At 43.2% G+C, this 22,990-nt stretch overlaps 1 protein-coding gene and 1 long non-coding RNA gene across 16 annotated transcripts in view; one reads left to right on the top strand and one right to left on the bottom strand.

The window, feature by feature from the left end:
• The window catches only part of LOC115646841, a 28,958-nt gene extending 27,925 nt beyond the window's left edge, over positions 1-1,033 (top strand). For both annotated transcript variants that reach the window (XR_003999150.1, XR_003999144.1), the window contains exon 8: positions 7-1,033. This is a non-coding gene — a long non-coding RNA (uncharacterized LOC115646841). The remainder of the gene's footprint in view (positions 1-6) is intronic.
• Positions 1,034-7,146: 6,113 nt separating this feature from the next.
• The window catches only part of LOC115646838 (serine/threonine-protein kinase Sgk3), a 79,616-nt gene continuing 63,772 nt past the window's right edge, over positions 7,147-22,990 (bottom strand). For all 14 annotated transcript variants that reach the window (XM_030553209.1, XM_030553208.1, XM_030553211.1 and 11 more), the window contains 8 exons: positions 22,842-22,973; positions 13,962-14,074; positions 13,581-13,617; positions 13,351-13,437; positions 11,732-11,827; positions 10,625-10,780; positions 9,021-9,110; positions 7,147-7,785 (listed from right to left, as the gene is read on the bottom strand). In XM_030553209.1, the coding sequence (XP_030409069.1) occupies positions 7,615-7,785; positions 9,021-9,110; positions 10,625-10,780; positions 11,732-11,827; positions 13,351-13,437; positions 13,581-13,617; positions 13,962-14,074; positions 22,842-22,973 (882 nt within the window). In that variant the 3' untranslated portion in view covers positions 7,147-7,614. The remainder of the gene's footprint in view (positions 7,786-9,020; positions 9,111-10,624; positions 10,781-11,731; positions 11,828-13,350; positions 13,438-13,580; positions 13,618-13,961; positions 14,075-22,841; positions 22,974-22,990) is intronic.

Below are 22,990 nucleotides of genomic sequence, written 5' to 3'. Positions count from 1 at the left end.
TCCAAGTATCCAAGTCCACAGATTCTTCACTGGATCTTCAGGTCCCCTACAAACTTGAGGAGGTGGAACCAGACCAGTCAGTCATCATGGACCTAGAGTTAAGCTCTGCAGCAGAAGTGCCTATTTCCTATTCTCCTCTGCATCCAGATCCACAGATCCCACAGTATGATTTTCACAGGATGCAGCACAATCAGGAAAAGTGACTTAGTCTAAACACTCATAAATATTTACAAATTTTTTAATTTAAAAAAATATATTTTTACTAAGACCTTACACATGTAGCACCTTCCAGCTAAATGTGGTTTAGACTGAAGATTGCTAGTCCAGTTTGTACATCTGTCTAGTTTGCTTCCTTCCATCTCATCTCCACAGAAATTCATTGTGATGGAATCCACCCGTGTTCAAACCTCACACACTATTGTAATAATCTTTGTATAAGGAATGCCTCATGTAGTCTCATTAGAAAACTCGTAATTTGATGATCAGTGATATGGTAAAATGTGTGTAGCAACTTTATGCATTAAGTTATAAATTTTCTCTGCTTGATGGTAAAAATACACGTGCAGACTCACGTATCACCAAACTGGTCAAACAGATGTGTTTTGAACAAAGTGTATGCTTCTCTTAATTGGCATTAACACAGTAAACAGAGTCATCAACCAGAAAAGGGGAAAGGAGAAAACAGAGAGCTCACACAGTGAAAAAGCCCAGCAGGGAACAGCCTTCCACCAGTAGACTGCCTGTCTCCTGGTTCTCAGCTGGAAATGCTTTTCAAAGAGGGACTAAAACACTATAAAAAGGCAGGGCAAACACTCCAATACACCCCTCTCTTCCCCTGCCCGATGTATTCTCTGCACCTTAAAAGGCAACGGCAACAACTGTTGGATGTTAGCAGCAGTGTTCTGATCTGAAGAGTTTGGTCAGTAATGCTGCTGGAAGTATATGTTGAGAAACTATGCTTGAATCTAATATAGTTTATTAAATTAAGCATTAGAAAGTGTTTTATCTTTATTTTTCTTGTAATAATTTCTGATTTTTATGCCTCATTACTAGTACTCACTTAAAATATATCTCTTTGTAGTTAATAAACTTGGTTTATCTAATCCAGTGAGTTTATATTAAAATGTCTGGGTAACTTTTTAAGGTAGTTAACCATTGTATTCCCTTAAAGGAATGAGACTGAATACATTTGGACTGTCCAGGAGAGTCTGGTCGGAAATTCAGTAATTGGGAGTTTGTTGGGATCACTCTGCAGCATAACCAAGACTGGTGAGAGACAAGGTGTGACCAGTTACACAAATACATCTGGGAGTGACCTTCCTGCTGGTGGCTGTTTCTGAGCAGTCCAGGTTGGAGGAGGCATTAAAAGGCACGCCAGGTTACAGGGCAGGGATGACAAAGCTGCCCAACAAGTCTCGGTAGCCAGGGGCAGCTCCAGCCAACAGCGCAGCAAGCGTGTGCCTGGGGTGGCAAGCCGTGGAGGGCAACCTGCTGATCGCTGTGAGGGCAGCAGGCAGGTGGCGTCTGGCAGCGCACCTGCGGGAGGTCCGCCAGTCTCGCGGCTTCGGCGGCTGGGACGCCGATGGTGCAGCACCAGTGGACCTCCTGCAGGCACACTGCCAAATCCGCGTTACCAGCAGACCTGCCGCAGAAACGCTGCCAAAAGCCGCCTGCCTGCCGTGCTTGGGGCGACAAAAAACATAAGAGGCGCCCCTGTGGGTAGCACCCTGGTATATCACATTCACCCTGAGCAGATGGCCAACACAAGACACTACTTAAGGCTTCAAAAATAGCTCTGGCCAACCACTGCAATTGAGGAAGCAGAAGTGGTGGGCTTTGCAGGGGGGCAGAGCTTACTCAAGGAAGATCTGTAGTATTTGTGGACATAACTGTAGTTTCCCTTCGTGTTTATGTAAACATCTCAATGAGATAATTGGATGCTTATGGAGAGCTGTCTGTAAGCTGGGATAAGGCAAAACTATATATTGTGTGTGTCTTGTGGGCATGTGCAGGGGAATATGAAGTAAGGGCCTGAAGTGTTAATATGAAACACTGTAACCGCAACATGAAGAATGATTCCATTAGAGTGTTCTCTAATTCCTGGGAATTGCGCCCACATGACCTGCAGCTGCTTTGATAAATGCTGCTCTGTTTCTTAAAACCTCAAGGAAAATTGATCACATTCCATTAAATTCAAGCCATGCACATCTAATTTAACCACGCCCGCACAACCGGACAGTAACCATGCACAGACCAATCCAGCTACCCAGAGGTTCTTTCCTCCACCCCACTGACACTACACTGCTGGAGAGAAGAAAATATGGGACTGCTGCAGTTTAAAATACTGTTCATGTTGTTCCTAGACACACTTTGTTAGAACACTAGCTGGATAACCTGGTATGCTGAACTGCCCAGCCAGCGACACCCCCACCTCCAATTATCCTCCCTGCTGGCACCACTACCCCTCTTACCTGCTGGCACCTTTACACCCTCACCACTATCCCCCCACCTGCTGGTATCTACACACCACCACTGGCATCACTACACCCCCCACATTGACATACCACCCCATCTTACCGGGTAGCACCTCTACACCACCACTGACTCACTACCCCCCTTACCTGCTGGCATCACTGCACCCCTCCCCACAGACCCACTACCCTCCCTTGCCTACTGGCATCTCTACACTCCCCCCACTACCCCCTGCCCTCCCACTGACCCACTACCCTCCCTTCCCCCCCTCACAGACCCACTACCACCCTTACCTGCTGGCACCTCTACATCTGCCCCACTATCCCCCCCACCTGCTAGTATCTACACACCACCGCTGGCACCACTACACCCCCACATTGATGCACCACCCCATCTTACCCAGTAGCACCACTACACCACCACTGACTCACTACCTCCCTTACCTGCTGGCACCTCTACATCTGCCCCACTATCCCCCCCACCTGCTAGTATCTACACACCACCGCTGGCACCACTACACCCCCACATTGATGCACCACCCCATCTTACCCAGTAGCACCACTACACCACCACTGACTCACTACCCCCCTTACCTGCTGGCATCACTACACCCCTTCCCACAGACCCACTACCCTGCCTTGCCTGCTGGCATCTCCACACTCCCCCCACTACCCCCTCCCCTCCCACTGACCCACTACCCTCCCTTCCCCCCTCACAGACCCACTACCACCCTTACCTGCTGGCACCTCTACACCCCCCCCAACCCACTACCCTCCCTTGCCTAATGGCACCTCTACACCCCTCCCCCACTGACACGCAGCCGCACCTTACCCCTTGGCACCGCTACACCCCCGCCCCCGGCACCCCTCCCACTCCGCCGGGCTTGTACACCCCGCTACAGCACTGCCATGGTACTTGCACAGTAAGCCGGTCGGGGGAGGGGCGAGAGCTCCCACCGGGGAGGCGGGGGCTGGAGAGTGGCTGGGGGGAGCTACTTGGGGGGCAGCCTGAGGCGGACGGGGGCGGAGCCCAGCAGCCCTCCCCACGGCCGCTCACTCACAGACAGGCCAGGGCTGAGGCGCCTGCCGCCTCCCTGCGCTGAGCTGGGGTCCGCGAGGCTGGGAGGAGCGGGTCGGAGTCCGGGCGCAACAGCGGCCCCAAGCGCCCGACGGGAGTCGTTGCACTGGAAAAGTTCCTGGCCGGCGGGTGTCGGGGAGAGGCGGCGCTGCCTCCCTGCTCGCGCCCCTCACCACACCCGGGCACCGGCTGGGTCCCGGCCATGAGCAGGGGCGGCTGCAGGCCCCAGCACGCCAAGCGCGTGCTTGCGGCGGCAAGCCACTGGGGGCGCTCTTGCCTGCGGAGGGTCCGTCACAGCCGCGGGACCAGCGGACCCTCCGCGGGCAAGCCGCCAAAGGCAGCCTGCCTGCCTGGTTGGGGCGGCATGCCTGCCCACTTCCCAGACACCCAATAGATGGTTGGGGCGGCAAAATGCCTGCCATGAGCCCCCCCAGCGTGGGGCCTGCCTACCGTAGAGCACTCCCCCCCCTCGCAGAAAGGCGCCTGCTCTGATAAGCCCCCCCCCACGACACAGACATACCGTGATGGCGCATTGCCCCCACACACTGATGCTCCTTCCTTCCCTCCCCCTACAGCGGAATACGTACTAATGCCGCCCAGCGGGCGCCAGCCTAAAACCCGAATTCCTCCCCGTGCAGGGTGCCCCCCGCCCATCCAAGGCACTCCCACCCAGGCCCAAGATTGAGGCAGCCGCAGAGCCACAGCAGCTGTGACCCACCCCCAGGCTGTTCTGTCCCCCAGCATACAGCCCCCCCATTACCTACCTCCTAGAGCATTTCCTGACCCTCTTAGGCCTCCTCCTCCCCCACCTGCTATGAAAACTAAAGGTGGTGGGGCGGGGGGAGTTTGAAAACATTTTTCAGCACTCCACTCAGGCCAGCTCCCGCTGAATTTAAGCCCTGCCCACAGAGGTATTCCCACCCCTCCTTAGGCACCCAGTCCTACACAGTTTCAGGTGCCACATGCTGTGTAACAACATTGGAGGATTCCATGTTTCTAAGAACTGAACTGGCACCTTATTAAGAAAACTAGTTACAGGGATGCTGCCACTGCAGCCTGCATTCCAGCCCTATGCACACAGACTGACCTGGTACTTTCTCCAAACTCTTCCCAACTGAACCTGTGTGCCTCCTTCCAACTTTTATGCTGATTTGTTATATCTTTTAACAATTTTTTTTCACTGAACCAACCTCTAACAAAGAGCCAACTGGAACACAGGACAATGCATGGCTGGCTGCAATGTCACTACTACCACCATCACCACCCTCTGTCCCTTATTTACACCAAGGGAGATTTTGTTATGAAAACTTTACAAAAAGGGGAGGCAGGCCAGCAGTTGCTTTCTTTAGTAACCATAACTCCTAGTATTACTGCTAACACTGTCATTCTAAGTATTTTTCCTGTATACATTTGTCCTTTTATCTAGGAAAATGTTAAGCAAGCTACAACAAACAACTGGATCAAATCCCCCCCCCCCCACCTATATTCTTACAAAAACAACCAAAACACCATAGAAGAAGATACACGTCCCTTTTCTAGAGCCAGTCTCCAAATTGGTTTCAGGTATTTGAAATTCAGATTTTAAAAATCAATGAAAACTTCTTGCGAGTTAGAGGGCAGCACTTCGGCTTCAGGAAGGAGTGCACAATTGTTTGTGTGTTCTGCTAAAGCTCGCTATTTCATAAGACTTTGCACTTTATATAGTGCATTACACTTCAAATTCAGTCTATGAATTAGTTTTAAAAGCTGTAATGAAATCCTGGTGTAGGAGGAGTAACTTTCTGTTGTTTGTAGAGAAGAAGTGCAAAAGCAGGAAAAATTGATTTACTGTTAGGTTAAGCCACACATGATGGATTCTCAGAAGATTCCTGGTCTGCAGTTACAAATTGTCTTTGAGACTGAACTGAGTTGACATTTCACTGCTTGGAAAAAATCCTTAAACTAGTACATTCCTCTTCTTGGTAAAGCAGTGATATCACACCCTATTTAAAAATTAGAAAGTTTAGGATACAAATAGCCAAAGAGAGAATCTATACAAAGCCAAACACCTCGGGGAACACATTTTATTGAAAAAGAAGAGGACAATGGAGGCTGAAGTTAGCAGAATTATATTCCTTTCATTCCCTCTCTCCTTTTATTACTACTTCAGTTAGCTAGCAGAGGTACATAAGCAGAGACACCTTGTGTCAATTCTTCAGTGTTTCATCAGTGTTAATCATTGTGCAGGTGACATACAAAGGATTATTGCTTCAAGTGAGAAATTCACTTTGATTTAACCTTCTGAGAATTTTCAACTGACATAGCATTCTAGGCATATTATTACTACTTTTTACTTACAGGTGTCCTATTAGAAATGCTACTGTCTCTGATCTTCACAAGGGATTCTATTCCACTGCAACAAGATCTGTAGATTAATGTTTATCTTTACTGGGGTTTGGTTTTGTTAGCTACGACACACAAGTTGCAATTTTGTGATCAGAGAAACTTCAACACTTTAAAAAAAATAATTTTTTTCAAGAAGTTCTTATGGTAATCCAGTTAAAGGAACTGAAATGCATTGTGAAAAGTATCAGAGGGGTAGCCGTGTTAGTCTGGATCTGTAAAAGCAGCAAACAATCCTGTGGCACCTTATAGACTAACAGATGCTTTGGAGCATGAGCTTTCCTGGGTGAATACCCACTTCGTCAGATGCATGTTACATGCATGTTACATGCATCTGACGAAGTGGGTATTCACCCAGGAAAGCTCATGCTCCAAAGCGTCTGTTAGCATTGTGAAAAGTGTGCACCCACACTTACCAAGTGTCAGACAAACCTGTTATTTATAAGCAAAGTGAATCACAAGTATTATTACTGCTATAAGTCAGTCACATTAAAACAGGAGCCAACTTTCAGGATGTATTGTGTTTAAAAAAAACAAACTCACACAATTTGATCAATGTTAGCATTTTGGTTATATGTGCACATCAAAAGAGACACACTGTGTACAATCTCTCTTCACATTCTTAAAAGTAATCAGAAGGTAGTTTAATAGTTATTTTTCCTAACTATCAAGTGAAGATTTAAGAGCTGATACATTAGAATATAGAAAGACAAGAAACTATGAATTCTGATACAGTTAATTTAGTATATATTAGTATTCCAGATATACACAAAATAATCCTAACTTTTGGCACCATCTCCTCTCTACAGGGTCATAGCAAGACTGCCTTTAAAAGTAGCAATGATTATTGCCCTCCAACTCTTTGGAAAAATAGAGTTTTAATGCAAAATATTTTTAGTGCAGTTGAGATTCAGATATTTCTTCATCAGAAAAGAACATTATAGACAATGTATTTAGTAGTGTTACCAAATATTTGGTGCTAGTTTGTGCTACCCTTATTCGCATTGAGTAGTGCTTTATTTCTCAAATAATCCAGTAGAAATTGAAAGGAATACTTCAGAAATAAGGTATTTATGAAGAGGAGTAAAGATGGCAATTTGATCCTAAACGAGCAACTTTTCAGTTTGCAGATCCTTAAAGTATCTACGTATTCTTCAATGAGGAATTAAATTTTAGAGTAAGTGCTGTAAAGTAATGAACTTATATTTCAAAAGGTGATATAACAGGGGAAATATTTATCTTTTTTTAAACAATGATATACAAAAAGACAATTGCATAGTTACAATTCAAGCACAAAGTCACTGTAAATAGTTACAAAGGCATTTATAAATGTGCTAAGTTTGCTGCTGCTGAAAGACAACCAAATCCTGGATTGGTATTAATGTAAACCTGGAGAAAAAAAAGCAGTGTGTTTACTTAAAAACAGATTAATGTAAAGGAACAGCTTTTAGAGATCTTCATTTTAAAAATATTTTTATGCAGCAGGTATAACAGTTTAAATCCCAAAGAAAGCCATCTGAAATGCCCAATTTCCTCATATACAGCAGAAAATGTTTGTTCATTGGTTTCAACCCTACATATAAAATGAGGCACTAGTTACAGATATTCTGGACTATGTTCACACTCATGTTTCAGTCCATCTTCAGACTTGTACTTGTGCAGCATCTGTCGGCTCCTAACCTCCTAGGGAAACAAGTCTTCAGAAGGCGGTGCATAAGAAAATCCAACAAATGCATCATCTGCCTCCAGCACACTGGCATTTACAATGTTATAACCAGAGGAAATGCAAACTGAATAAGGAACCATTTCTTCTGTAAAAGCTGCATCAAAATTCCTTATATCATCTGGGCCAACCTAAAAATGACACACACAAACCAGCATTAATCATATTAATATGGCATTTGTATTTTTAAATGCTTTTGTCTGTTAAATATTTTTCATTTTAGTAAAATTCAAAGTTGTCTACGTTATGAAGTTGTCCCTTTCATAAAGAGAGCAGTTGAGTAAATCCCATCACTCTGCCCCTGAAAACAGCTACTGAAGCAGTTCGTTATGGGGTGTAATTCAGGCCAAAAGATCAAAGTGTCAGTAAATTTACCAAATCCATATATACTGTGCAATATTTGCAGAACGAAAAAGACAAAGAAGTGCTGCTTCTTAAGAGATGGTGAAAAAAAGATATAAAACCAAGAAACCAACATGTCCTTTCTCGTCTCTTTACCCTCTTTTCTAGTCATGCATTCTCCTTCCTTTTTTTAAATCACTCCCCATCCTCCCGTCACTCTTAATTTCCCTTTTTTTTCTCTCCATTTTCTCTTTCTGCACCTTTTCTTTACACAGGTTTGTACTGTATTAGTATTTTTCTAAGAGAATTTGAGCTCAACTATCTGTATGTCAAATGGCAGCTCTCCTGTAATCAGCTTAGTGACTGACAAACACTGATTCCAGTAGTGACAATTCTGCCAGTAGTCTTGGATACCCTATTACACTGAAGCAGCAGCTGCAGTATGACAATAACTAGACAAAAAATGGTACCTCTTGCACTTCTTAGTGGGGCCTCAAATTTAAAAAAACTTAGAAGAGTGCTACTCTCACTACTTAAGCACACATAATGCATCAGACCTACTGGACAGGAGCTGCCCATCACCCGAACAGTTGGAGATGTAGGGGGAAAAGAAATATCTCCCCTTCTCAGTAGTCAGGAGAGGAGAATGGGAGAACAGAAGGTGGAGAAAGGTCTCAGAAAGCTGTAAAACAAGTCACAGTGCAGTATTCTGATCCTGTGCCATGACATACAAGTCACGAAAGCACAACTTTATCACATTCTGATCCAAAACTATGACAAAAGCACAATGCAGTGTCAGGATGGCATGCTGCTGACCTCATTCAATAACAAAAATGGCTCTCTAGCTCTTCTAATTTAAGTACCATTGCTCTAAACATTTCAGAAATGGTCACCAACACTGTTTGAGAGGTACTGGGGTTGCCATTCTCTGCAACATTTAGATAGATGTTCTCACCCCATAGATTCTGCCCCACTACATGAAGAAATTCGGGAGATATAATCTAAATATACATATTGCACCTACCACATTAGGATTAAATGGTGGTGGAATCTTCTTCTGGAGAAGGTCAGCCCAGCTGAGAGATTCAAAGAAAGGATGCCTTTGAATTTCAAGCTGCAACAGTGAGCAAAGATAAACTTGGTTATTTCCATGATATACCCTACAGCACTGGAATATAATGTTGTTTCAGAGATCCTTCCAGCATGCTAGAATAAAAGAATTTCTTGGATTTGGTGCAGTAACGAGCAGGGGTGAAAGTAAGGCGGTATGGGCCGGTACAGCATATCAGTAAAAAGTGACCGCTGGTACCGGCCCATACCCCTCCCCCGCCCCGGGTCTCTGCCTCCAGGGGTGGGGTATGGTGGGGAAAAAGGAGCAACTACCCTGGGGCTGGCGATTTAAAAAGGGCCTGGGGTTCCAGCTGCAGCTGCCACAGCAGCAACCCCAGGCCCTTTAAATTGCCGCTGGAGCCCCAGGCAGTGCAGGCCAGGCAGCGTGGATAGGCTGGCTGGGGGACACTGACCTCCAGCCCTGCCAGTTCCGCCCAAGGCCCTGCCCCTTCCAGGAGAATGGGGAGTGTCCTGGAGACGGCCTTCGTACCGTTAAGAGTTCAATTTTAACTTTCACTCTGGTGGTAATAAAGTTCAAGACCATTCTTTTACAATTTGTATTAGAAAGTATAGCTGGAGTGACTAAAATTTGATGGGGAAACATTTCTGAAAAGGCTGGCCAATACATTTTATTTTCTGCTTAAAATCAATGTCTTAAGCAAAATCTGGTTTCAAGAAGGTTTTTCAAGTAGTATTTATGTTCATGTTCCTGCTCCAAGCTAACAAAACTTACTAATATGAGCCATCTGGAACAGTGAACACCTCCAGGAAATCCACAGAATGTTTTCTGTTTATGTCTATAGTAAACAGTTATGTCCTCCAAACATAACTGCCTTTCATTTACTGTGTGCTGCAGCAATTTAACAGAACTTAAGTTTGTGTGTTGATCTAGTCATACATTACAGAACATTAATAAGACTCAGTCTAAATACATCAATCGGGGGTAAAACTGCAAGATCATTTGATATCCAGCCTGCACAATTCTGTGACAACTTCTCTATGCATCTTTACATAAATTTAAGGAACACTGTCAAAATTATTTGATAGAAGTTTGCAAAATGCTAGCCATTATTTGTAAAGCCATTTTGGAAGCCTGAAAAAATAGGAAAAAGGCAAGGAAACAACTATTTGACAAATAGCATTTTTCTCACCATTGAAGCTAAATTTACCAAAGTGTAGCTCTTTTTGTTTTGGTAACTTCCTTGTTTGAGTACTAGCATCATCAATTATATCAGCACAGCTCAGGGAATATGATGTTAGGAAATGTGTTTCCTTTGCTGGCAAGTATTGCAGCAGTCAAGCTCAAACCCTTGTAAGTTCTACATCATAAATGTGTCTTCCCCTGCCCTTCAGGTTTTTGGTGACAACTAGGGTATTTTGTTTTAAAGTTGATATTTAGCACTCAAAGGACATTCTCTACCTGTTTCTTACAAATAATGTTGAATTGTGGCCTTAAATTTGACAATGTCCCTTTAATAAATTAGTGCCCAATTAATTCATTGCCAGGAAATTACATACAAAGTCTTCTCTTGCTCCAAGTCTCTTTTGCCTGTCTTTTTCCAAGAGTTCTTCCAGAATAGACCAGGCTGTAAGACTGACTCCTGGGCGCACATATAGAGGTTTGTGAAGAATATTTTCATACATCTCAGGAACATCACGGCAGTAAAATGGAGGCTGAACAAAAACAAAATGAAGAATTGAAATGTGGCTTTGAAATGGTACTGTTCAATACAAACTTTTTTCAAATATGAGAGTAAACTGTTCCATCAGAAATGCCAATGACCAGCAGTGAAAAAAATAGCTTCACTCAGTGTCAGTCTGATTTCAGATAGAAATTTCATTTTTTAACCAGAATTCCCCCACCCACCTTGCCAAAAAACAAACAAACCCCAACTCCACACTTCTTCATGAATGGGCCAAGTCCTTTATCCTCACATAACACATGCAGTGACACCAGGATTGCATTCCTCTGTTAGCGCTTTCCTGCATCTCCTGTTCTTTGCCCAGGTGCTCTCACATTCATTGGTGGCTGTAGAAGTTATCCACATTTAAAAATCTTACTGAATGTGAGCAAAAGAGCGTGAGTGGTTGAACAAACTTTTGCATGTTTTCCCAGGTGAAGTAAGGAAACTCATTTGCATGTGAGGAGGAAATGTAGCTTGTGAAACACAAAACAAGCTGTTTTTAAGGAGGTTACCAAAAAAAAAAAAACCCTAGCTGAAGCATGGGAAGATTTGTTTTTTTACTGCTGTATTGAGAAGTAATCTGGGGGAAATTGGAAATGTTAGGGTTAAAAATACTTTGCTAACATCTTTGGTACCACTTTTGGCTGGTAGTAATTTACTTTTATAGGGCAGCACCACTGCTGCTTCAATAGACTCTTGCATTTATTCTGGGTTATATTTGCTTGACTCCACTGGATAAGAATTATTAATGTCACATCAGTTTGGAGAGCAGAAATTTTAGACATCAAAACAAAATTCAAGAGACAAAATTAGATAGTAAGTTAGAAAGTTGCAAGACAAGTTATTCACTAGTTAAAGTGTGTTTTAACCGTTTTGAAAATTTATATATTAACTATATAGTATTTAATTAGAGTTTGAAAGGAAAAAAGAAAATACTTACCAACCCATAAAGCATTTCATAAAGAACCGCACCAAGGCACCACCAGTCTACTGTGTTGTCATAGGGCTGTTTTCTGATCACTTCTGGGGCAAGGTACTAAAAGAAAAAAAAAAAGTTAGGCTGGTTATATTAAAATCAAACCTTTATCCAAGCAACTATTTTACAATACACCTTTAGGAAAGTTACTGTATAGATTACTAAAGATTTCTCTTGTCTTTTAACAAACTTGGTAAATCTCTGTGACATCCATCCGATTGTTTAAATGGACAGCTGTTGTTTCCCAGCTCGTTATCCTTTATACCCATTGACAATTTGCCAAATTACTGTGCCATCTCTAATCTGAGAAGTCTTTCAGGTTTCAGGGAAAGGTCACTGCACTGTAGCTTCACAGACAACTAAGCAGCAGCTGAAACCACAGTGTGAGAATCTGCAAAGAAACAGCTTCCCTCTGCCAATGGCATCTCTCTTTCTCAAGGGCAAGTTGTTCATTAACCAATCCTGTTGCCCCCTTGGGCTGAAAACTGAATGAGGGATTTAAAAAGTGGGAAATAAGTGGAAGCATCTCATTCTGCTTCAAACCAAGCAAATGTCTCTTACTCCTCCCTACTGTTACTGCATAATCACATGATCCATATTTTAAGTTTCAATGAGGCTTCAAACAAATAATAAATCAATTGTGAAATTATCCAGAGATTTTTGTTTGGCCACAAATTAGTCAGGGGACACAGATCTGAAGGACACATTCTGTACCATGGTTTGCCATCCTTTTACATCAATTACTGGATGGCAACAAGACACTAACAAGTTTCTAGGTGCCTCACAAACAAGTTTATTCAGGATTCAGGACTTATGATTCCCAGCACCATAATAGCTGAGTAGATACATCTGGTACAGAATCTCCAGGCCCACCAGAATATTCTGTACAGATACGCAGTTATTTAGAACTTTGAGGCTATGGCTGGATCATTCTTGTTCTCACAGCCCTGACCTGCAATGCTTTTGCTCCTTCAGTCCTTGCCTCTCCTCCCTCTTGAGCAGAGATTGCTGATTCTACTTTATAGTCAGTTACGTGATATCGACAAATATAGGGTCCATACAGAGATCATACTAGACCCACAACACTCAAACTCAGTAAAAGGTTTTTAGAAATTGGGGCCTCAGGCCATAGTGTTTCAATCTTCTTGTGTAAGTCTAATATGAATTACACCAAATGTGTTAAATAAAAAAAAACTTGCTCTTAGTACAAGTTGAAGTTTTTCTCTGCAATCCATTTCACAAGTGGTCATAACAAATATTTAACCACAAGTGCTCTATATTTTGGCATTCAAATTTTCCAACAAAGTTCAATAGACACATTGTTTCTCTTCAGGTTTGATTACTATATGCTTTATTTTATGGTCTCATAGATAGATTACAACTCACATAAATCGCTGCCAGAAGAGAGTTTTCACTGACAGACACTTCACCATTTGTACATCCTTTTCAACTACAAATCTTGCATGAATTAGAAGTTTATCTACCAACACTCCCCATCCACCCACCCAAAAAATGAAACTCTCTCCCTCAGTTTGTTGTGGCAATTTGCTTGTGCTGGCTAAAACGCAAGGAAGTTAGCTTACTTCTGGTGTCCCACAAAAGGTTGCTGTGGTGTCCGAGATAGCAATCCCTTCTTTACAGAGTCCAAAATCTGTTAAGACAACATGTCCCTGTAGAGGGGGAAAAAAAAATCAAAACAGATCATACTGAAAATAAAATCAATTTAAGATTGTATCATAATATTTTGCATTTACACAAAAGGTAAGTGCTTATGTAAAGAGACAATTTTGGACATCTGATAGGATATGCTTACCAGTGAGTCTAGGAGAATGTTCTCTGGTTTCAAATCCCTATTAAAAACAAAGTCTTATATTAATCCTCCTATGAGCGTAATCAAAAAATTAAGAGAGAGAGAGTTTTATACTAATAAGTAGTCACTTATTTTTACACAAATTTAAAAAAAATTGAGTCAGGCCTCTATTTAAAATAAAATAAAATAAAATAAAATAAAATAAAATAAAATAAATAAAATAAATAAATAAATAAATAAATAAATAAATAAATAAATAAATGGTAAACTTAAAGTCATAAGTCCATATGTAAATAGGTTGAATAAAAACAGCAAATGCAGCTTTTCTTGATTTGCTACATTTATCTTAAAGCAGAACAAAAGTAAGTTTTAGGAAGTGGTTACCTGTATACAATATTTATGGAGTGCAAGTAGCCCAATGCACTGGCTATTTCAGCAGCATAAAATCTGGCTCTGTGTTCAGGAAAGGAGCGCTCTCTTTGTAAATGAAAGAACAGCTGTAAATATGCAAAGTTGCAAATAAGACAAACTGGCATAAAAATATCAAAATTACATGATGTAATACTTTGCAATAACAAGCAAGTCACTTTAAGTTAACTTTTTTTATGATAAGCTAGCAGAACTATGAAAAATTAATTTTTTTCCCTTTCACATAACCATTTATATCCTTCCTTTAGCCACGTCTTTATTTTCTCACAGTGGTACTTAGAGTACAATGAGTTAATAGATGGGAGTACAGGATATTTCCCAGAAAGTCAAGTCCAGCAAATACAAATTTACTCCTGAAAAATTAAAAATTCTGCAGACAGCATTTTAAAATTCTGCAAAATTCTGCACATTTATTTGACAAATAAATGTGGAGGCTCCTGCATGGCATTGGGGAGCACATAGGGTGACCAGATGACAAAGATGAAATATCGAGACGCGGGGCTGGGGGGGGGGAAAAAAAAAAGCAAGCAAGCTAGTGGTGGAAACAAAAAAAAAACCCCACACACCGCTGGAGCGCTCCCCTCCTGCCCCCCTGCTGCCGCCAGAAGCTGGACTGGAGCAGTTTGCAGGGTGAGTGCTGGGGGCCACCCTGTCCCTCCAGGCTTGCGCCGCCATACAGCTGATCAGCACAAGCCTGGGAGGGAGGAAGAATGCTTGGGGAAGAGGCGGGGCCAGCGCAGGGATTTGGGGAGGGATCCAATGGGGGAAGGACAGGGTGGGGCTGCGGGGGGGCAAGAGCCCCTCCAGGCTCTGCCTGTGCCAGATTAGAGGGCAAAATTGCTTGTTTGTCCAGTGTCCCGACCGAACATCGATCAAGACGCGGGACAAACAAGCAAATATCGGGACAGTCCCGATAAAATCGGGACGTCTGGTCACCCTAGGAGCACAGGCCACTGGCTGCACAGAAATGGAAGATCACTGTGCAGCTCCCGCAGCTCCCTCCCCCAGAACATGGACTCAGTGGTGAGGCTGCACCCAACCCTGACACAGCGTAAGGACCAGGCCAGGTGCCCACAGGCAGGCTCAACAAGAGTGGAGGGGCTTAGCGGGGCATGGGAGGGGAGTCCTGTTGAAGGTTCTGTGTGGGACAATCTGGGTGCGGGTGGCTCAGTGCGGGATCCAAGTGTGGTGGGGCATCTGGATGCACAGGGGCTTGTTGGGGGGTTCTGGGTGCAATGGTAATGGGATTCTGCAGGGGGGTCCAGGTGAAAGTGGTTGGGGCTCAAAAAGGGTTTATGTGGGGGTACAGAGCTTGTCAGGGGGTCTGGGTGTGGGGAGCTCAGTGGGGGAGTCCAGATGCTGGGGGAGTGGGGCGGGAATGCAGGTGCAGCTGGTTGGGGCTCGGTAGGGTGGGAATCTGAGTGTGGGTGGTTTGTTGGGGTGGTCCAGGCACTGGGGGAGCAGGGCTTGTCAGGAGGGTTCTAGGTGCAGGGGGAGTGAGCCTCGGCCTGCCAATCTGGGTCTGAGCATGTCTGGATGCACGGGGGTTGGGTGGATGGGGGAGAAGCTCCTTGTATACTGATCCCTCCCCCTGCAGCTGAGAAGTGATGGGTGCAGGAAATAAGAATGAGAGGAGTTTGCAGAACTTCCTAAAGCCAGGGGAGATATCTTGGGGTGGGTCTGACACAGCCTCAGATGCTGTGCAGGGGAAGAGGAAGTCCTGTCCTCCCCAGCCCAGCCTGGACTAGCAGCTGAGCCCGGCACAGGGTAGGAGCCACCAACTGGGTCTTCACCAGTCCCCACACTTCTCCACAACTGATTTACCTCTCTGCTGGCTGTCCTAGGTACCCAAATAAAAACCTTACTACTGGGGAGGGATGCATGATCACTCGTGGCTTCCCTTTGCTTCCCCATCAAAAAAAGTCATTTTTCTGCAGGGAAGCAAAGAAATCTGCGGGGAACATAAATGCTGCACGTGCACAGTGGCACAGCATTCCCCCGGCAGTACAAATTATTACACTGATGACAAAGACAGGCTGGGGAGTATCTTATAGTCAGATCTCTAGCCTTTTCTATTTCAGAAGATACCAAATAGCATAATACTAACTTGACAACTGTCTATGTGCGGAGCACTTCAATATAAGTACTTGAATAACAGTCTAATGATATTACACTCCATTCTGAGAACACTTGGAGGAGTTTTATATTATGAGGATACATTCTTCAATCCTACAAGTTACTTGGCACAGGTGGACCCCCCGGGCTCACAGGCTTCAGTTGATGTCCAGATGGGTGCAGGAGTCTACTGACATGAAGTTACTGGTAGGGTTGGAGGACTACCTTGCCATGCACAGAACTGAAAAGTTTGCTACAGAAAAAGACAGTTACCTTTTCTGTAACTGGTGTTCTTCGAGATGTGTTTCTCATGTCCATTCCATATTAGGTGTGTGCTCTCGCCACATGCATTGGTGCCAGGAGTTTTTCCCTCAGCAGTATCCATAGGGGACCAGCTCTGATGCCCTCTGGAGTGGTGCCCACATGGCACAGTATAAGGGGCACCACAGGCTCACCCCACCCTCAGTTCCTTCTTGCCAGAAACTCAGACAGTGGGGAAGGAGGACGGGTTGTGGAATGGACATGAGCAACATATCTCGAAGAACATCAGTTATGGAAACGGTAACTGTCTTTTCTTCTTTGAGTGCTTGCTCACATCCATTCCATATCAGGTGATTCCAAAGCAGTACCCCTGCAGGTGGGTAGGAGTTCACGGATGTGTAGATTGCAACACAGCTCTGCCGAACCACATCATCTGTGGACTGCTGAGTGATGGCATGAGTGGTAAACACGTGAACAGGGGAGCACGTTGCTGCTCTACAGATGTCCTGGATAGGGATGTGTGCCAGGAAGGTCACCAAAGATGCCTGCGCTCTCAAGTGGGCTCTGACAACTGGCAGCGGCGGAACCCCCACTAGGCCTAGGCACAAGGTAATTCAATTAGAAATACTCTGTGAGGACACCAGGTGACCCTTCATCCTATCCGCTGTAGCGATGAAGAGTTGAGTCAATTTTCGGAAAGGCTTGGCATGGTCTAAATAGAAAGCCAAGGGCCTCCAAATGTCCAGGGCGTGAAGACACCTCTCCTCACTGGTTTTGTGCATTTGGGGACAAAAGACTGGGAGGAAGTCCTGGTTCATATGGAAGGTGGAGACCACCTTTGGCAGGAAGGCTAGGTGGAGACCCAACTTTACCTTATCTTTGTAGAAGACTGTGTATGGAGGTTCTGAGGTCAAGGCTTTAATTTCAGAGATCCATCTTGCCAACATCACTGCCACCAGGAACGCGACTTTCCATGACAGGTGGGAAAGGGCGCAGGAACCCAGTGGCTCAAAGGGCAGGCCAGTGAGCCTAGAGAAGACCAAGTTAAGATCCCACTGCAGGACAGGAGTCCATACCTGCGCAAATAGTCTCTTGAGCCCTCTCAAGAATCTGACCATTATGCCATGGGAAAACACCATCTGTCCTTGGATCCACAGGAAAAAAAGTGGAGATGGCTACTAGATGCACTCTAATGGAAGTGTGTGCCAGGCCCTGGTTCCTTAATGGAGCAGGTAGTCCAGGACAGCCTGTATGAAAGAACATGAAGGAGAGATACCATGCTCGGACGCCCAGCGGGAAACCTCATCCACTTGGCCAGGTAAGTCAGTCTAGCCGAGGGCTTCCTACTAACTATGTACAACTATTTTATAGAATTTTAGAGTTTGCAGGAACAAGAAAGAATCAATTCAAGCTGAAGCAGCAGACATTCCAGCACCATCACTGGTGGCAAGAAGGAAGTGAGGGTGAGGGGAGCTGACAGCACCCCTTATACCGCACTACGAGGGCACCACTCCAGAGGGTACCAGAGCCAGTCCCCTACGGACACTGCTGAGGGAAAAACTTCCAGCACTTGTGCATGTGGCAAGCACCCACACCTAATATGGAATGGACATGAGCAAGCATTTGAAGACTATTTTCTTTCTAAAATCATCTTGTGACACACAGCTAGAGAGGGTTACACATCCTGCAAAATAAATAACCCTCAAAAGACAAGTGGGGAGATAATGTTTGTGGTTTTGTGTATTTACATATGTATGAGTAGGGTCCACAATGTAATCAACAGTCCCTATCTATGCTGTATTCTGATAATTCAGAGGTCAAAAAAATCCTATCATTTAAATGAATTGTAAACACGGGATCTCTGTATTCATCTCTCTTTGAAATGTACTGAGAATGGTGGAGGAACAAGCAAATGGCCTTATGTTAATTCATACAGCTAAATACTGGTGATGGACCTCCTTCAAAGTCATCCTAATTACCGTTTTTTCCCTGAGGAACTCCCAACTTGTCAAAGACGACATGAAATAGTATAAAAGATCCTTGAGACCTGATTCTGCCATCTCAGATCTGCTTAGGCTTCATCAGGGGAAGTTTGAGTCGCGAGACTTAGGTCCCAGTTACGCTGGTACGCCCTGAATATGAGATTTGGGCATTGGACTATAAATTATTAATTATTTCTGAAATAGCTCTTTGCAACTACAAATCTCACCATCTCTGCGATCAATCTGAACCTCAATGAATTCAAATCATGTCTGTATGTATATTGATCTTTTAGCCATACTTTCTCTCTCGTTTTTTTAATAAATTTTAGCTTATTTAATAAGAATTGGCTGTAGTGTGTATTTGGGTAAGATCTGAAACAGTCATTAACCTGAAAGGGAATGTGTCCAATCCTTTGGGATTGGTAGGATCTTTTCTTTTATGATGAAATAAGATTTACAGAAATTTTCATCATATTTGACGTGGGTACCTGGATGGAGGCCTATGGCTGGATCACTTTAAGGGAACTGTGTTGTTTGGATTTCTGCATAACCAGGGAGGTAATAAAGAAGCTGTTTTATGCTGGCTTGGTGAATCTAAGTATTGGAATATCTACCAGCTTTTTGGGGATTGTCTGCCCCATTCTTTGCAGTTCACCCTAACTGAGTGATTACAGCTGGCTCCCCACCAGGACCCCAGTCACACGACTATTGGAAATATTTAAATAAGCAAGCAAGCTTCAAAGCATTCCAACTTGACTGCAAGAAGGAAAACATTTCTGTTTTATTTATTTACATCACCGTTGGTGTTAGATTTGCATACTTCTTAATGTGTATAAGTTGTGTACAGAGGTCAGAAAATCAGGGGAATAGGAGGCAAGGGATGTGGTTTAATTAGGCCACAACTTTATTCAGTTGAAATATCTGGGAATACCCAGCAACAAGTTGTACAGTGCAGGTCACCATTCTTTCCTTAATAATTTCCCAATAATTCTCAACTAGGTCCTACCTATCCTCCTGCTGGGACCCTGCCACCCTCCCCTAACATGAGGGCATAGGAGGCTAGAAAAGGAGAGGGGTCACTGTACAGGATGTGGAAATCCAAAGCCCCCCCTTTACTCAGTTCCATTAAAAGGATTATTTCCTTTAAATCCTCTTCCAATCCATTTGATCTGATAACTACACCCCCTCCACACTGAGTAGTGGCATTGGACACCTGCCACAAGTTTTACATATTAAGTTATGACATTATAAACTAACCCTCCCCAACCCCTACCCCACCTAGTCGCAGGACCACTGTGGGGAAATGTGAAAAAAATTCAGCCTACTTTGGCCAATCTGGTGGTGAGGGAAATCCTCCCAAGCCCTGTAAGGAAAAAGGCAACTAGTATAATGTCCACTGCAAGTCAAGAGGAACCCAGTTCTTTTCCCTAGTTCATGGGTGGGTGGGTGCTGCCAGCCCAGTCCTGGTAAAAAGAGAGCCTCTCTGGGGATGCATGGGGTATAAAAATCCCTCCCACACTGCTCGAGTCAAGCAGGAAGGGCAGTGCAGTGACCTTCTCCTGCCCTGCTTCCTGCCTTTCCTGTCCATCCCTGTCAGCTTTCCTCAACTCTTCCCACCTATTATAACATAGCCCTTACAGATCTCTAGCCTCTTCTATTTCTTATATGAAAAGGAGCATCTTTTTTCTTCCAGCTAGCCAGACAGACTCACAACTCACCCCCCCCCCCGCCCGCCCCCCACACAAAAGTTCTGCTGGGCACACTGTATGGGAAGGAGACAAACACTAAACAAAAATAGAAGAACACAGGACATGGGAATTACCACCCTGGACCAGACAGAGATCTATCTAGTCAAATATCCCACCTCCAACCATGGCCAGCACCAGGTGCTTCAGAGGACGGTGTAAGAACCCAGGAACAGGCAGATGCAGGATAATCTTCCCCTGACATTGGGTCTCATCCTGATCTCTAACAGTTAGAGACTGGCTTAGCCCAAAAGCATAATGTACATCCCATTCATTTTTTGTTCTCATTAATTACAACAACTCTGGATACTGCTGCATGTATAAGATGTCCAGCCCTTTTTGGATTTTAGTTTTTGGCCTCAGTGACTTCCTACAGCACTGGAGTTCCAGAGTTTACATGTTCTGTGAAACAGTATTTCCTTTTGTCAATTTCCCACCTTTTAATTTAACTACATGTCCCCTTGTTTGTGTGTTGGGACAGGCAGAACATAAGTTCCTCATCTACCTACTCTATACCATTCTTTAATTTTACATATATTTGTATCATGTCCCCTCTTATTAATTTCCTTTCTACAGGAAACAATCCCAATCCTTTCAGCCTCTCTTCAAATGAGAGATTTCATGCCTTTGGTCATTCTCATTGTCGTCCTCTTTATTTCTGCAGTGTCCTTTTAGTATTGTACATAGTATTTCAGATGAGGCTGCACCACTGAGCTATATAAAATGTATTGTTATATTTCCATTTTATTCGCCATCACATTCTTTTTTAAATGTAACATCTTGTTGTTTGCTTTACTGACTGCAGCTGTACATTGAGCAGAGGTTTTCACTGAGCTGTTTACAGCGATACCCAGGTCCCTTTCCTGAGTTGACAGTCAATTTAGAACTCCAACAGAACCTCAGAGTTATGAACACCAGAGTTGCAAACTGACCGGTCAACCATACACCTCATTTGGAATGGGGAGTACATAAATCAGACAGCAGCAGACACACACAAAAAAAGCAAACAACGTTTAATACAGTACAGTAACTACTAAAATAAAGGGAAATTTTAAAAATTGACAAGGTAAGGAAACTGTTCTTGTGCTTGTTTCATTTAAAACTGAGATGACTAAAAATCAGCATTTTTCTTCTGCATAGCAAAGTTTCAAAGCTGTATTAAGTCAGATCAGTTATAAACTTTTGAAAGATCAATGTTTTGTTCAGTGTTACGAACATTTCAGAATTACGAACAACCTCCATTCCTGTTCATAAGTCTGAGGTTCTACTGTACGTAAGGCACATGAGTAGCTTAATTTTTTTTCCTCAAATGGGCATTAGTCAACATGAAATTCAGTTTGCCATCATGCTGCCCATTCACTGAGTTTGTCTGGGTCTCTCTGGTCATCACTAACCTAAATAACTTTGTCTCATCTGCAAGTTTTGCAACCTCACTCCCCTCCACTTTCCAAATTATTAATATGTTGACCTATACAGAACCTAGAACAGAATCTTGAGGCACTCCACTGCTAGCTTTTTGCCATGATGAAAACCAAACCATTTATACTCTACTTCTCTCCTAATCCTCTCCCCTCCTACCCCAAGCCAGATTTCTTGATCCATAATATTTTGCCTCTGACCCCAGGACTACTTATCTTCTTTAGTAGCCTGTTATGTAGAACTTTGTCAAGGCTTTTTGGTTCTCTTTTATCTAGTACTTTATTGATATGTTCAAAGTATTCTAAGAGATTAGTGAGACATGATTTTTTCTTTGCAGGAACTGCACTGGTCAGATGCTATGCTATAATGATTTTCCAGGTGTTTTGTAATTCTGTTTTAAAATAGTAATTTCAACCAAAATTTCCAGGTAAAGATGTAATGCTCAATGGTCTATAATTCCCTCATATTACTCCTAGAGCTGTTTTAAACTAGATGTACTATTTGCTACCCTCCAATCCTCTGGAGCAGTGGCTGTTTATAAAAGTAAGCAATATTTCCTTATCAGCTCAGCCTATTCATACTTGAGCTCCTCCAGAACTCTTGGGTGTATGTTATCTGGGCCTAGTGACTTACTGCGTGTTAAATAATCAATTTACTCCAGAACGTCTTATTAAAATTTACAGATTTCATCCATCTCTTTCACAAGTTCTTCTTCAAATTACATATGGTCTCCTCTGCTTCAGTGTTGGTGCTCAGTGTAAACAATGCTGCAGATAACAAGGTTATTTTAGCAACAACTAACTATGGCATTTGAGGCAATGGTGTACAACCAGAAGCACAGTAATCCCGAAGAAGACAATTCAATTGTTTAAGTCTGCCAAAAAAGCACCCTCTTTCTGCTGCTTCTAGAACTTGGCATCTAGGCTCATGTTTACGTCACAGAAAAGGGAGGAATTCCTTTAAGTGCTGAAGGAAATATCAGTATACAGTGAATTCATATTGAAGGTATGTTTTATTTATAGCCATATCCAGTAAAATAGTATATATAAGGCTGGTGAGAATTTCTGCATCAAAATTGTGTATTAAGGTTTATACTGAGAGTTTAATAAAAATGAGCTTCATGAGAAGGAAGACATTCTTCAATAGTTGCAAATAAGTTTTTGAATGCAGGTCTACAACAACATCTTGAAAACTGTAACTAGTAGGTAAAAATTAATAGGATTTTAAATTTACTTATAGTAATATTAAAATGAGCACATTTTAATTTTTCCTGTAAATTAACCTAAGAAGAGACAAAAACAAAAACTACTTACCTCCCCTCCATTAACAAAATCCAGAACAAAGTAAAGCTTTTCTGTTGTTTGGAATGAGTAATGTAATCCAACCAAAAATGGATGTTTCACATTTTTCAACAGTACATTACGTTCAGCCATAATATGTTTTTGCTGCAAGGAAGTGAAAG

The sequence above is a fragment of the Gopherus evgoodei genome, chromosome 2 (genome assembly GCF_007399415.2).
Source record: "Gopherus evgoodei ecotype Sinaloan lineage chromosome 2, rGopEvg1_v1.p, whole genome shotgun sequence".
NCBI lineage: Eukaryota > Metazoa > Chordata > Testudines > Testudinidae > Gopherus > Gopherus evgoodei.
Note: the sequence above shows the minus strand (reverse complement) of the source record. Positions and strands in the feature narration are given on the sequence as shown.